At 34.9% G+C, this 15,988-nt stretch overlaps 1 protein-coding gene across 5 annotated transcripts in view; it reads left to right on the top strand.

Moving 5' to 3' along the window:
* LOC136834783 (TBCC domain-containing protein 1-like) overlaps nucleotides 1-15,988 on the top strand; it is a 42,866-nt gene that overhangs the window by 23,294 nt on the left and 3,584 nt on the right. For 4 of the 5 annotated variants that reach the window (XM_067097444.1, XM_067097441.1, XM_067097442.1 and 1 more), the window contains exons 2-13: nucleotides 841-948; nucleotides 1,306-1,401; nucleotides 2,061-2,187; nucleotides 2,608-2,737; nucleotides 4,382-4,493; nucleotides 5,753-5,907; nucleotides 6,314-6,403; nucleotides 9,513-9,659; nucleotides 12,112-12,240; nucleotides 12,616-12,917; nucleotides 13,313-13,455; nucleotides 14,834-14,947. In XM_067097444.1, coding sequence (XP_066953545.1) covers nucleotides 859-948; nucleotides 1,306-1,401; nucleotides 2,061-2,187; nucleotides 2,608-2,737; nucleotides 4,382-4,493; nucleotides 5,753-5,907; nucleotides 6,314-6,403; nucleotides 9,513-9,659; nucleotides 12,112-12,240; nucleotides 12,616-12,917; nucleotides 13,313-13,455; nucleotides 14,834-14,947 — 1,635 coding nt within the window. In that variant the 5' untranslated portion in view covers nucleotides 841-858. Of the gene's footprint in view, nucleotides 1-840; nucleotides 949-1,305; nucleotides 1,402-1,539; nucleotides 1,863-2,060; nucleotides 2,188-2,607; nucleotides 2,738-4,381; nucleotides 4,494-5,752; nucleotides 5,908-6,313; nucleotides 6,404-9,512; nucleotides 9,660-12,111; nucleotides 12,241-12,615; nucleotides 12,918-13,312; nucleotides 13,456-14,833; nucleotides 14,948-15,988 lie in introns of those variants that run through there. The other variant, XM_067097445.1, reaches the window with a different exon arrangement.

The raw sequence follows: 15,988 nt of genomic DNA on the forward strand, positions 1-15,988 counted from the left end.
AGTTAAAGGTGGTAGGCCCGTGACTGAAGAAAGCTAAACTTCTACAAATATATGCAGAGTAATATTTTGTTGTTTTGGTTTCACTGTAGCATACTCTAAATCAGTATATGAAGAGTGATTGAAAGTAATATTGTATTTGTGCATCCCTAGGTATACAATCATTTGGATAGTTGGCATTTTTGTTTGCAATATTCTCTTTTTTGCCTGGTTTTCAAGGTTTCCATGTGGAAGTCATTTCAAGGTTGTCTAATGAAACCAAAATGACCATGACGGTCATTTTTGTATAGGCTCTCGGTGATTTGCAGCGTACTTTTCTGTCAGAAATATTCATAGACACAGTAGCTATTGGTAGATAAATGAAATAAATGTGCATAGAAATTTAATTTTGTCCTTAAAAATAGTAGTAGTTGCATAAATATGGGACCTTATGTATGTGGTATATTTAGTTTCTCCAACCAACATTTCGAGACATAACCTGGTTGTAATATGACAATGAGATCTGTATGTTTAAACATCCCTTCTTCATAAGTTCATCGTTAAAAAAACATTCTTTAGCAAGGTTCATTTCCCTTAGATAAGTTAAATTCCACATTCTGTATTGTAATATCTCCAGTGAGGGTGTATAACTTTGCAATGAACCCATAATTAGTCAGAAAGCTTCTTGTAGTAGCATGTTTTCGTGTTTGGTGTAAAGATGCTGTTTATGTGACTGAGTTAAACAACTGGGTTATCTGTAAGAATTCAGATTGTGTTGGGGGATGTTTACCATTTAAGTAAGTAGACATTTAACTTATTAATATATATATATATACAGTATACCTATATATTTTTTTTCCTTAGGGTAACGTCTACCAAAACATGGGGGATGAAGTTCAAATATGGGTTCGACCAGAAGTGATGGAGCTTGGTGTTTTACCAATCATCCCCCCAGATAAAATTTCTATTGAGGTATTTTCATTTTCCTTTTTGTAAAGAGGGGTAAACTCTTTCTTTACTTGTAAAATCTATTTGTATTTTAATTGGAAATTATTTTGTACTAAAAAATTGTTATCGGTAATATTTCACTTTGTTATGTGATGGCAAACTATCAAACTATGAAGTATTCAACACAGAGAAAGAATTCTCTCTCTCTCTCTCTCTCTCTCTCTCTCTCTCTCTCTCTCTCTCTCTCTCTCTCTCTCTCTCTCTCTCTCTCTCTTGGACATTCAGAATCAAACAGGCTTATTTCTAGGTAGCCAGTGTGGATTTTGTAATGGAAGAATGCATACTTACTCAGCTTTTAGACTTTGTTTCTCAATCTTCCAGATGTTATCACGTTTGCTCCAGTATGCTGAAGATTTGGGTGAGCGTGGATATCCAAGAATGAGCTATGATACATGGAAGCATATAGCTGTTAAAAAGGTAAGTGTGGTACATCTTGTGTTTTATAATGTCATGAATTCAAGCCATTTGATGTTTTGGGGTAATATTTAAGTACTTGAGATGACGACAATGATGTTCCCCTTTTCAAACCTTAATTTTACAGTCTCTTTAACTCAGGTATATGCTAATGTACACCATTGAAAAAGGGCACTATAGTAATAATAAAGTAGCTGAATGAGACCACTAAGTCACATCTTCAACAAAAATTAGAATTGGAATAGTAATGCTAAATGAGTTGAACCCAGAAATAAGAAAGAGACCAAAGAGAAAGGATGAAAAGAGGAAAGTGGAAAGTAATGCTGCCAGGGAGAAGGGACACTGCTTAGAACCTCTGGTACCATGTACAGTGTGCCACACAAGGTACATGTAAGGAGTACACCCCTTCAGAGAGATGAAAGCATGACACTAAAATTTCTTAGCAGCATCCTATTGGTCCCTAGGTACGGTGGGTACTGTCTTTGATCTTTTTACCATTACCATTTTGATGTCTCATATTTCTGTAGTCAACTTAATGGTCTTTGGTTGCAGATTTTCTCCTTAAATTCCTTTTTGTTCTGTACTGAACGAATTCTTGAGCACAGTCTAAGGCTGTAGCCTTGAATAACAATTTTGCTATAAATGTTGTGTTTGAATTTCAGATGTGTATATCTGTAGAATGTGGAATGGTCGTCTTCTTTTCCTGTCTCCTGTTTTCAAAGTTGCAGCCTGGTAGGGATAGAGAATTGGAGGCATCACTAGCATCAGCATTATCACAAAAAGAAAGAGGTAATAATTATCGATTTAGCATGATTTATTTACTTTTTGTTTTACACGTTAATAATTATGTAAATACTTTGAACAACTTACCTTGTCTATTTTTAGTGTTATAGAACTGTCTAGAAGGGTTTGCTCTTGAGTAGAGTTAGAATTAAAGAAAAACAGATATGAAGAATTCAGAAAGTAAGGTGGAAGATACCAAAGGGAATAGATTGAAAGTACATGGCAGAAATCAGTGCAGCTTGAGCCTGGTGAGATATAAAATGCTGTGAAAAAGGTTGTGCCATTTGTTTTGTAACCTCAGTAACTGCTTAGTAGGAATAGCACATTTAAAATGTATTGTGTTCATGAATACAACTAAAATTAGATGTGGATCCTCTTTTCAGATTTATGTATGATTTAGAATACTCTACTCTTTTGTATTTGCAGATGAAATGATGGGTGATGTAGAAGTCTGGACGATGGAATTGATAATAATGCTATACCTCCACCGTGTCACAAGTGCTCATCCTCGAGCAGTTGCCAGACAAGCTTCTTTGCAAACGCTCACTACTGACCCGTATCCTTTATACAGTGCATAACTTGTGAGATGGTATACATGATAACTTTTTATGAGCTTTTTGATAGGAAAAATATAGCTCCTCCCAAAGATTGTCATTTTGAAATGTGATGGCCCCTTTTATGAAGTAGCCTTTCCACCTCATATAAGTCACTTGCTCCCTTTGTTTAGGCATTTTTGCTGCCTACATCAAACTTCTTCCATATTACTGTATTGTGTCATCTCAGTCAGGCCGTGGGGATATTCACTATCCAGTACATGTAGACTGCAGGAGATTGTCTCTCCATTCCCTCAATATTTATTTGATGGATAATCCACAAGACCCATACGTAGAATGCAGTGAATGTAGAACAACTTAGAATTAACCCATTGGGGATATTGGGAGGTCAAAATCTGTCTGTTCCTGAACACACCCTTCATTGATTGAGCAAAAATGCTTAGCAGTATTTCTTTGATCACTTTGTGTAACAATATACTTTGTGCTACACATGAATTTTGTGTTGCTTTAAAGCTAAAGAGTTGATCTTTATCATGATAGGTGTTTTAAAGCTGAAGAGTTGTTCTTTTTCATGGTAGGGTTAGAAATGTTAAAAAATAAAAAATAAACATTGATATCATGATTAATAGTTAGCAGTAATGAAAAAATGCTGTTGCTTTTACTTAAAAATTCACATTAAATTAGATAAACAATATATCCCATTTATGTTACCCAGTAAAGTACAGTATAATAAAAGTATGATAAATTGCTTTAACAGTGATGCGAAATTCAATACTATTTGTGCCATATATGATACCACAAAGCGCATTAAAAAAAATTTAAAACATACTTAAAGTGAGTGGAATAACGGTATACTGTATATCACTTTTTTAAAGTTTGCCATAAATTATAATATATATGTCCCCATGACAACAACAAGCACCCATACGCACCATACACAGGCAGTCCCCGATTATTGGCGATCCACTTATCGGTGCCGATAATTGGGTTTTGGCGCCGACACATACGTAACAGAGGTGCTGCTCTCCAATTATCGGTGCCGGAAATCACCTATTTTCGGTTATTGGTGATGTTTGCTTATCGTCCGTTGGAACAATTTTGTTGTTATAACGCTCTTTAGGATTTTTAGTGCATTTAATAAAGATTTTATTTTTCAGTGTTAGCTATAGTCGTTATCAGAATCTCAGAGGTAGAAAAATGGATGATGACTATAATCATCATCAGAATCTCAAAGGGTTAGATATATTCTATATGATTGTCAAGTTTTCAACCAACGACAAACTTCAGATTTTATAAACAAACATTAAAGGAAATTTTGTCAGGATGTTTATCCTTTTCAGGTTACCCAATTGGCAAGTTTTGAAGTTGAAATTTATTCATTTATGTTGATATATCTATTAAGAACAAACCATTCAGGACAGCCCCATGAGGTTTAAGGATGTTAATGCTCTGGTCTTGTTAAAATGTTTATTAATAGGTATTATAATTTAGGCTTACCAGCTAATTGACTTCTTTCCCCTCAATCTTTCTTTAGCAACAGTGGCATTCTGTCTCCTTTTAGGGTATGTGCCTTCGTTTTCACCTGAGATCTTGTGATTATTTCTGTTTTCGTGTAACTCGGCATTTACCTTAACCTTAATATTTAGGTGGCCCAACAATTCTTGCACAGTTTCCACAACACGCAAGCAGTTACTAGAAGAAAAGCATGCAAAATTTGTTAGAGAAGCTCTTCCAGAGTTATTGAGTTTGTTAGCTGGGGTAAGTGAATACTATTTAGTAGAAACTTAACCTTAAGATGTATTTTCTTGCATATACAGAATTGGTAGTTCTCTTTACGTTCCATATAGAAACCATTGCGCTTATATTTAATGTCTTTCACTTGGGCTATACCTATTTAGAGTATATGAGTACTTTTGAACTCAGAACTTTAAATTGAATATGATACTGTATATATTTTATTGTAAACATGAACTTTTCTTAATTGTCTCAAAGTGTCTTAATCTTAATAAGTTTTATTGATGCCTGTTGGATTTTACTAAATGTTTTTATACAGAAAGACAATGGAAATAAATACTGTATAGTTTCCATGTTTTGATAGTTTTAGCTGTGTGCATTTTTAGTAGGGACACATAATATTTGGTAGGTAAAAAATTGTTTCAAAATTTAATGAAAAGCACCTGAATATTTGCCAAAGTTGTATAGGCTGTTTATCAAAGCTACTCCATTGTTTTTAGTTGATAAGATAATAATTAAACTGCACCATTAAGTTCAGTCATTACTAACAGAACAGTAGCAAGAGTTGGAATGGAATGAAAATGTATAAATTTTATGAAAATATATAATTCCTCAAGAGAAAAGGCTTTTTCATTTTGTAACGTTAGTGTTGCTCCTGGAAGATTGTATTGTTTCTGAGCCTTTTTTGTGATTATTTAAATAACTTTACATTTACTGTACTTTCCTAGCATAGTGGATAACTAAGGAATATGGGGACAGGAGAGTTTGTTGTGTATCTGAAGATCAAGATTTCTTTTATATTTATTTTCATCAAATCTCTAGGGACACGTTTGAATGAATTTATCTCGTGTTTTATCTTTGGGATTTTTCACTTTGGTTTAATTTAAAATAATTGAGAAATTTGCCTCATCAAAGTCATATTACTTATCATATCATAATAGATGTTAGCATTACAGGTACAGTACTGTTTATCATTATTATTTATATAAATATTATTTGTTCTAATCATGCACATATTCATATTGAACAAGTTAAACGGCATTGATATTGTAAAGCAGACTTCCTTAGAATAGAATCCTCATGCTTTAAGTTTGAATAAAGAGAAATAGAAAATAGAATAACTAATCAGTCAACAAAAGAAAATATATATGAACAGAAACTAGAATATAACCAGAACAACTAAGGCAGTGGCACATTACAGTTTCAGAACCTTTTTCCCATTCTCAAACATTTACCAGTTCGTTATGTGGAACACTTTTGATTCTTCTGTTTCATTCCAACAGCATTTGCAAGTTGAAGACAATGAGAAAAAGAAAAAAGTAGCAGATAAGCGCACCACAAGAGAGTTGTTAAGTTTTATGAAGTCCGCTGGTGTTTTGTCTGTTGATGTGGTGAAGTCCTTGGGTTTAATTTTAGGAGCCTCTGTGCGAGGAGAAAAGTAAGTATGATGGAGGTTTGTTTTATCTGTCTTGAGCGAAAATTTTTTGTAGAATACGTTGTAGTCTTTCTTCACCTTCATTTTATCTGAATTTGTCTCCTTAGTGTTCTAATTACCATTACTACTGTACTTTCTTTTCGTTTCCACTTATTTCTACTTCTATACACTGTTTGGTTATACTTTTTTTTTCACATGACCTTTATAATTTTATTTATATCAGAAACAATATGATGCATACACATATGTTATTCAAAATACTGTTAGGGGAGTGGTTTTCCATGTTTTCTTGGTTTTTGTTGGACAGAGAAGTGTTATTGACATGCATATTTGCAAGGTTATTTTATTGACTGTTAGTTAGACTGCATAGTAATAATGATTGTAGTAACCATCAACTTTTTGTTGGCAGGAATGAGAAGGATCTGTTGTCAGTTGCTACTGATGTGAACAATTGTTATAGATCTGGTTATCTTAGCAAGAAAAATGCCTTTCAAAAAGGGTGAGTAGTATTGCTGTGTCAACCAACTCTAAATACCTGAAATTATAGTTTGATTTGACTCTTCCAATTCTTCTTTACTTAAGATATTTTGTTGATTTGCATTATTAATACTATTTAGTTGCTGCATTTTCTTTTGTATCTTTTTTCTTGGTATTTGGAAAGATTTGCATTTGAATGATTGAAATTTATGGTACACGATTTCACAATTGTATGTAAATTTATGGTACATGATTTTGCAGTTCTGTGCACTGTACTAGATTGTTAGCTTTGCTGAAAGTTAGGTCAGAAATATCACAATTTAATTTTAATACAGTTTTGTCTTTCTCACCTTTAGCTGCATTTTTTTTCCGACAAACTCTTCAATTATTTCAAGGCTCCTGAGTTTGGATGTGATTTCTTTTTCCTCATGCATGTGTTTTTTTCTTTTTTCTTCTTTACAGCACTCTTAATTCTTGATGCAGAGCCTTTGCACATGTGCTTGGTACATTATCTTCATTAATCACTCTGCGTATTGGAAGGCAAGAGTGTATGTAGCTGTTGTTTGTTTATTCTCAAAATTACCTCATTTTCAAAATAAAACTAATCTGGCAAAATTCCTAATCCTCCTCCCAGCTCCTCTTTAAGGAAGTTTGAATAGCTCTTGCTTTCCATTGTTGATTTTGCAATTTTTGTTTAACATGGATAGTTTTCTCGTAATTTTAGCCGCATTAGATTCAGTATTTGCATAACGTAGATAGTTTTATTCCCAATTTTAGTCATTGTAAGACTCAGTATATCTTGGAACCTGGAGCGGTACTGTAGGTAAGTCGATTTTTAAATGGAAGTTCAAACCTTCGTTTTACATAATGCTAAACAGTTGAGAAGTTTACCTAAAAAAGTTCGAAATAGATCACCAGGGTGAAGATGCATCTTTCATATCCAAAGAAATATTTTTTTGGATATTCTGCAGATACCAGTGAAGGTTTGTGATTTTGAAAATGTATACCAGTGTTGTGTGCTAAGCAGCTCATGTGTGTTTCTTTACAGAAGGAGCACTGCTTATTGCCTCTTACAGAATTGTTCAGTGGTTATTTGAGCACCTCACTTGGTAAACTGTAGGGATTACTAAAGGTTGTTTGCAGCATCCTTCCACCCGTTAACTGCACCCACAGTTTAGCTTTCACTTTATCTCCACTCCTGCTTCCTTTCTTCCTTCTTGCTGTCCAACCACTCCAACTTACTCTTTTCACCATCTTAAGTGTTGCATGGCTGAAAGTGCTCCAGAGCTTGGCTTTTTGGTCAGATTTTCATAAATCAAATAAAATCTAATCAATCAAAATGAATCTAAACTTCAGTCTTAAACGAAGATTTTTATCCTAAACTTGCTCGATTTATGGTGTTGTACAGTCCAGTGAACAGTCAGATTCCACAATAAGCTGTAGGTCCTGTTGCTAAGTAACCAGTTGGTTCTTAGCCAAGGAAAATAAGTCTAATCCTTCGGGCCAGCCCTTGGAGTGCTGTTAATCAGCTCAGTGGTCTGGTAAAACTAAGGTATACTTAACTTTAACTTTAGTCAGAAACACATATTACCTTATGGTGTAGTTGTACCAAACATTTTTCTTTTTAGGCACTAGGATACAATGGAATCTCTCTCTCTCTCTCTCTCTCTCTCTCTCTCTCTCTCTCTCTCTCTCTCTCTCTCTCTCTCTCTCTCTCTCTTTTTTGCACATGAATATATATTGATACTGTAATTTTAATCATAGTGAAGATATGTTACAGCAGTAGAACTACTTCCAGAGACCTTGATTACACCATCCAAAACATGCTGGAGGTACATTCTAATATGTGTTTGCATTCATTTCTGATAATGAAATTTGTTTGTTACTAAATTTTGTGCATTAATTTCTTCACCACAACGAACTGTATGGCTATTGATAATAATATCAACAAAAAGGAAAAAGAAGTGATTATTATAAGATTATGGAAAAGTCTACAGACAAAGACTAAGAAGTTGTCTCATTGAGACTGGATCTGTGGGATTTGTTACTCCTGCTTTTGACCATATTTATTATGACAACAAGACTGTTGATGCGCATTGTTACTGTACATATTTGTCATTGGTACATAATTGTAAGGTCATTGCTAAAAACTAAAGTAAGAGTTGTGCTGAGTCAACTTTACTGGCACTGTATCACCAAACCTACATTCATTAATAGCCTAGCCTAAGAGCTGGTTGGATGCTATAGTCTTGGGGACAAGGAATTACTTATGGATTATCCAGTTTGCAGGGGCTGGGGTCCTTAATCCATATGAATTTAGGAAAAGATTTTTTTATTATTTAACAAGACCAGAGTAGGGGTTAGGTACCTTGTTTATTATTATGTATACTCTACCTGTATTATATGTATGTTATCTGAATGGGTGACCCAGCTTTAGGTACTATGCACAAGACAGTCGCTGCTAATTTTATCATCATTTCAAACTGTGTTAGTTTTTACTTTTAACTACTCTCAACTTTACTCTAAGTATGCTCTTAACTACTCTTAACCTTATTTTAAGCGACTCCCTTTGTTATTCTAAAGTGCCAGTTATATCACTGTACACTGATCTTTGTTTAAGTCTTGCCCATCAGCTTGAAAAAAATAATAAAATTGAAGAATATAATGGAAACCAAAGTTCTAGAAAAGTAGAGACATTCTTTGATTTGAAGGGATAGTGACTAATGCAGAAACTGAAAATGAAAAATGTCTTATAGCAAATCATCATGCAAGTACATTACATGTAGATTTCACTAATTTAGCCTTGTAAATTCCTCATGAAAACCAGGACATTTTTTTTCACCAACCTCATAGTAGATGGTACTATTAAGGTCATTTTGCAGCATCGCTCCAACCCCTGGCTGCTTTTCCTTCTGCCTTTAACTTTTCATCTGCTGTATATCTTAAAGTATCTTCTCACCTAGCTGCCTAGCTTTAACTTGCTCTAGTTTGCTCATTTAAGGACAAACCTTTGGCCAAGCTGTAAGAATGGCAATAAACTTGCCCCAGTGATTTTCGTAACTTAATTTCTAAGAATTTGTTTTCTCATTAAAGTTCCGTATAAGCTCATTGATTAACCCAAACAAATACAGTTTATTTGAACAGTGGTTATTGAGAGGTCTTGACTGGGCTCCTCACGGAGAATGGCTTTGCGTACGAAGAGGATGCAGACAGCCGTGGCCAGTGGTATCGTTAGCACCTCAGTCACATCATAGGGTAGTAGCCTCACCAGCAGCAGGGTAAGAACTGTTTTTTTTTATTCTTTACATTACTTGTGAGGTGTTGTGTAGGAATGAGTAGTTTTCATTTGGAAGATTACTTTATCCTAGTTGTAATAGTTGTTCTATGAATTAATTAGTTTAAGTTGTAATAAGGTATTTTATGAATCAGTTAGTTTACAGACATTTTTTTAATGTAATACAGGCAGTCCCTGGTTAATGGCGGGGGTTCCGTTCCTGGCCAAGTGCCGCTAACCAAAAATTGCCAATAATTATGGTAATAAATGGCGTTTACGACATCATAATTGCCAATAAACCACTTATTGGTGCTGATAAACCGCTTACCGATGCCAATAAACCGCTTACTGATGCCAGTAAACTGCTTACTGTTGCTGAAAATGGGGTTAACAACGTCATTAGCCAAGTGCCATAAAACCGGATCGCGGTTAACCGGCGCCGCCGATAATCGAGGACTGCCTGTATGCGACAAATCAAAAGCAAAAGGTGCAGAGGACAACACTTGATTATTGGTTTCATTATAGGCATTTTAAATATAAACAAAAATTAAAGGCTTAGGCAGATTACAGAAGTTAGTCAGTTAAAGATAATTCAGTATTTGAATAATTGCAATGTTAAAAGTCCCAATTAAAGTCATTTCAAAAGTTTTTAAAATCTCTCTTACTACAGAAATATAAGTAATGCTTCCTAGTCAGTGATTATTTTCTACTTGAAAACTGTACATTTCACTAAAAACTTATTACATTAATCAAAATTAATGTAAGTATCACTTCAAACTGGGAAAATGGGATTTTCTCTCCAGTGTTGATTAAAATTTGTTTTATCGCAACTCCATCAGCCATATAGATTCCCACTTTTGTGGTCTTCAGATATCTCCAGACTCAGTATTCTTTAGTCTAATAAACAGAAGGGTATTATTCTCATAGCACATGCACCCCCTGGAAGCATGGGTAGCTGTCTGTTGCCCTCCACACTCTACTCTTCATTAGTCTTCAGTAATGCTTTCTCTTTGTAGAATCAGCAATTTTCAGTGTTATTCTAACTATTTCCTCATTAAGTAGCTAGTTATTCTTTTTCAGCCCTTTTCACTTCTTCCTTTTCAATGAGTGAGGAGAGTGTGATTTCTACAGAGGTACTTTTCAGTTGCTGGCGTATGTATCTGGATCACCAGGTCTGTGATACAACTAACTTTGTCATTACAGAATTTTACATAAAGAATTTCTGTTATCTACTGGTGGTAAAAATTTTGTGTTGGTGATGTTTTGCTGTCAGGAGAGCCTGCGTTGTCACTCAAAACCAATGCAAGACATCCTGAGAGTTTGTGGTAGTGTGTCAGAGAAGCATAATGGGCAAAAATGGTAGTCTGCAATATTAGAGCCCTTACTATTTGTTTTTTTTTTTTTTGTTTTTTTTTATAAACTTAACACATGAATGTTTGTTCAGTTTCCAATTTTAAGTGCACCTACCAAGTACAAACACCTTGATTTACATTCTGTGGGTTTATCCTTACTTTGAGTAACTCTGTGAGTCATCAGTCTTTGTTCCATACTTATATCAGTCCCAGAATGCTCTTCTGGATCCGTTGCAGTTTGGGCATATGCTTGATCGATGCAGTAGTTATGAAACAGACTTTCAAGTCTTTATAAAATAAAACATTCCAGCTAGCCCCCATACCAGTCCTGAAGTGCTCTCCTGGATCCTACAGATGCTACATACACTTCTGGGATGTTCAGCAAGTCTGCCTCCATCATGGTTGCAGTTTGATGTGGTAGTGATGAAACTAACATTTGAGTTTCTATAAAACAAAACATTCTGCCCAACCTCACATATCACACAACCTCATTTTCAGACTTCAAGAAAAGTGACAAAGGGGATTGATGGATATCTGTATTTGTAGCGCATGTGCTGTGAGAATACTGTCTTTCTGTCTTTTAGGCAAAAGGCTGTTAAGTCTGGCAACATTCAAAGATCCTGAGTTTGGGTACATGCAGGATTGATTGATTTGTATGATAAAACCAGTTTTGTTACAAGAACTCAATGAATATGCAGTAATTTTATGTTTCTGACCAGCTCCACTTGCAATCACCATTGTAAATGTGGGTTCAAATATGTCAGAGACCATTCTTACCTTATCATCTTGTCCCACCTTTCATATGGTGTCAGTATTTCTAACCAGCTTGTATCCACTTTCACCTTGGTTTCCCTTATCTTTCATGCAATTTTGCATCCGTTTTTTGATTACTAGCCAAAAATCTGCATTATACCTATTTCAAAGGAAAAGTCAATTTTAAACTCTTCATTCTCCTTTCCACATAGAGATGCTGAAAAAAACAAAGGATAGGGCAAAAATCCTCCAGTATGTCATAACCAAGGATGTCATTTGTCAAAAGATAAAAAGAGATATCAGACATTTATATATGCTTAAAGCTTCATTTTACTTTCTCATGTCTTCCAGGCATAGATTAATATATGTATGTGAGCTCATTGATGGCTTAACTGCACACATGGGAGAAGAGGTGGCCAACTGTGATTTAAAAATTCGTAGATGTTCCAAGTCAAACATTTACATCCTTCAGCCTATCAGGTACAATGCTAATCATTCAGACTGTTTGGAATGATACTATTAAACATTTTTTTCATTTTTTGTACAGCCGGATATGACACAATGAAATAGTAACAACTGTATACAGATATGTGCAATACAATATTTAATATCTGTGGTTAGAACCTGTTTTAAAATATTGTTTGGCTCTGTAAGAGTTGTTAGTTCTCACTTGAGTATGTTTAAACTTCTCAGATATCAGTCGAGGGACATCTTACCATTACATTCAGGTGTAGAATCCATGGACTTTAGTAAACTCTGAGGATTTGAGCAAATTATACTTGGCAGCTACATACGGTACTTTGTTACCAATACTAATGGCTCATAATCAATTCCATTTTTTCTCCCCCTCATCAGAAATGCTGTGATACATAAGTGTCATGACACTAGGGTAGTTTTAGGGCCAGTTACTGGAAGGGTTCGTCTGAGCGAGTGCCGTAACACCGTAGTTGTATGTGCAGCGAGGTCGATGGTAATAGCAGATTGCAGAGGAGTAATTGTGCACACACTCACTCCACAAAGGCCAATATTAGTCGGTGGACGCACTCAAGGCGTCACTTTGGCCCCACTTAATATATACTACACAAAGCTTAAGCAGCATATGATGCATGCACAACTTCAGTCACATATTAATATGTGGAATAGACCACTACATTTAAGTAAGTTAGTTTATTTACTTATGGTTATGATAGATTCTATACTGTATACTGAAATTGAAAACCTAATTCTTCACACGCTGACTTTAGTTGTAACAATAGTGTTTATATGTACATAGACATACATTTCACTCAGTTCCTTTGAGTTTAGATAATTTAAAATGTTGAAGGATGTGGAAGATAATTTAAAATGTTGAAGGATGTGGAAAAATGCTGTGAGATTTTGTAAAAGATCATACTTTTTCAGAGGGGTGAGTTGATGTATTCTCTTGACATATTTCCATAGTAAATATTAATGTGAGTTATTCTTTATATAAGTCAGTTAACCAGATTCTTAGATACACTTCATATGGTTGCGCCTCCCAACAGAAAAGTAAACTTTCAACTTTCATTTACAGGTAGTGATGGGGTAATTACTGGTGCTTGCGAAGTAATGAATCCTGAAGATTTCCAGCTCTTGATCATTCCGTTCACGCAAACCCCTCCAGTAGATGGCAGACCCCCACTTCTTCCTCCTGGATTGCCTCATGAATATGCAAAGGTGAGTTTGAAGTGCTCATGGCCAAACAATGCCACTATTATCATGACCATATCACATATACCTCCTCCAGTAGATGATTTTTTTTAGTCTCTAAAACCCAGGGTTGTGGGGACATGAATCTGATAATAGCAAAGTTAAAATAGGCATTTCAAAAAGAAAGCCAGAGTGAAGTGTAGAAATAAAAGTGGAAAAAAAGATGCTGGAATAGGGAAGGTAGTATGTTGCAAATCTTCCAGATGAAGAAAATTATAATGAACTAAGGATGTTTGCAAGTGGAAAAATGACCAAACAGTAATGGGTTACCAAGGAAAAGGGGATGCTTTAGCATGCAATAAAAATATAGGAAGGGGTGATGATGGAAGGGCTGAGAAAAATTATTAACACTGATATTTGTCAGTTTGGCTTCATGCCCATAAGACAGCCAAGAGCATTCTTTACAATGAGGAAACTACAGGAAAAGTACCACACAAATGGAAAGAGATTATACCTTTATTTGTAGATTTTGGAAAGGCATGTAATTGATATGAAACAAGTGATATAATGGACATTACAAAGGCAGAGGGCACCAGAAAGACTGGAGTGAAGTGGCAGGTGTATCAGAAGAATTAAGGGTAAATGTTGGTGTCTGTCAAGGATCACCACTAAGCTGTGTACAGTTCAAATTGATAATGGAGGGACCTATGAGTGCAGAGATCCTTTATGCAAATGACCTTGTGATTAGAATGGACCAGAGGAATGAGGGGTGGAAATGTTTAAAAGGTGGGAGAGAGGACTAAAAAATATTTGCAAAACACAACTCATGTATGAGAAAGAAACAAGTACACTCAGGAAAATTACCATTTAGTGATTGTGGAAAGATGTTAGGTTGAACTCTCTACTGTTTACTGAATTTAATAGATGGTGTCCCCAGTGTTTGGCCTGACAGACTAAATTTCTTAAATAAAGCCAAACAGATCCTTGACGTGTGATTGATGTCTTGAAGGTGGTGGGAGGTTGGACACTGATGAATGATCTCATCCCGCTAAACTGTTTTGTATACCTCAGCAATTTAGGGGTCAACAGTCATATACAGTAACTAAGAGTTAAGCATTTTAAAGGAAAAATTTGAAAATTATTTTAGTGTGACTTATGTTTGAATGTAGCTGCAAGCATAAAATCATGCAGTATAGATAGTCAAGTAAGTTACGGTATTTTGAATTCAGTTTTGTTGAAACAGGAACATATAATGATGCTTAAGCATGAAAGTAATTTTGTCTTAAGGGCAATACAGTATATACTGAGGAAATTGCAGTCTTCACTATATGGAAAATATATTGTTCATTTATGCAAATACTTTGGTATTTTAACATTTTAAAATAAGTAACACCTTCTTTTGCAGAGTGTTGAAGATGCTGGAAAATGCGTTTCAAGTTTTAGATCTGAAGTGAAAGATGCAAACCTCACTCCAGAGCAGCGGGCTATTCTGCAAAAAGTCATTGACACTAAATTTAAGGTAATTTTTCTTTTGTCCGTGCTTAAAGTGATCTAAATTCCCCAGTTGTATGTGGAGTCTCATGTAACAGTGTTAGATTGTTTATGGTATATTTTTATGTACTGTACATAGCAATCGCTAGTTCTCATTTATTGTGCTATGTGTAAAATTAGTGCAATAAATTGGTCTTAGTAAGTATTGCATCTTTACAGCTTTGTATTTCATATCTTGTGAAGCAACAAATTGAAATTAGTTATTTTGCCTTTGTGTGCAATTTAAATGTACTGTATTTTCCAAGTTTTTAAAAATTATGAAGAATTCTCCAATATAAATTTGAAAGGTCCAAAACTTTTCTGTTCCGATGTTTTAAAGATAAAGTTAAAAGTCGGTTTTGTCTCACTAAAAACCCCATACTCCTAATTAGCCTATCATGTGCTATGAGATTATCGCAGACATGGCAGTCCCTGACCAAATGAAATGGCACTTACTTGATAGCACTGTGCATGTACAGGCTGACTCATAGGGTCTGCAGCAGTAGCTACAGTTATGTATACAGTAATGTGTCCAGGAACATATTGTCAGCACTCTTCACATTCCCAGACTTTTGGATTCATCTTTGAAGGCTGCCTTATCATTATTGCTTTCTTCCTTTATTCATTGTGATTTCAAGTACACTATATTATTACTGAATAGGTGATCAAGCTTTTCTTTGGGGTCTACCAGGAAATTGAAGCTTGATTTTGTTACTGACAGGTGTGGTCTTATCAGGCAGTTTTTAAGCTATATTTCCTCTAATTATAGTTTTGGAGGCTTTTAGTTAGCTTTTGTTATACCTATACATATTTAACTTTTTCTTAAGCTATGACCAAGAGATACTTGGAATGACAGCAGTTAGCTTTTGGCCAAGGGGATAGATGTATGATCAAACTTGTGACTAGGAACTCTGCTATTACAGAAAGAGTGATTCTGTTTCTTTTAACTATAAAATATAGTACAGCAATTATAATACAGCATAATCTTTGCCTGTTACTGTCTTTTATGTTCACAAAAGTATGAGTCAGG

Source organism: Macrobrachium rosenbergii, chromosome 54 (assembly GCF_040412425.1).
Source record: "Macrobrachium rosenbergii isolate ZJJX-2024 chromosome 54, ASM4041242v1, whole genome shotgun sequence".
Classification (NCBI taxonomy): Eukaryota; Metazoa; Arthropoda; class Malacostraca; order Decapoda; family Palaemonidae; genus Macrobrachium; species Macrobrachium rosenbergii.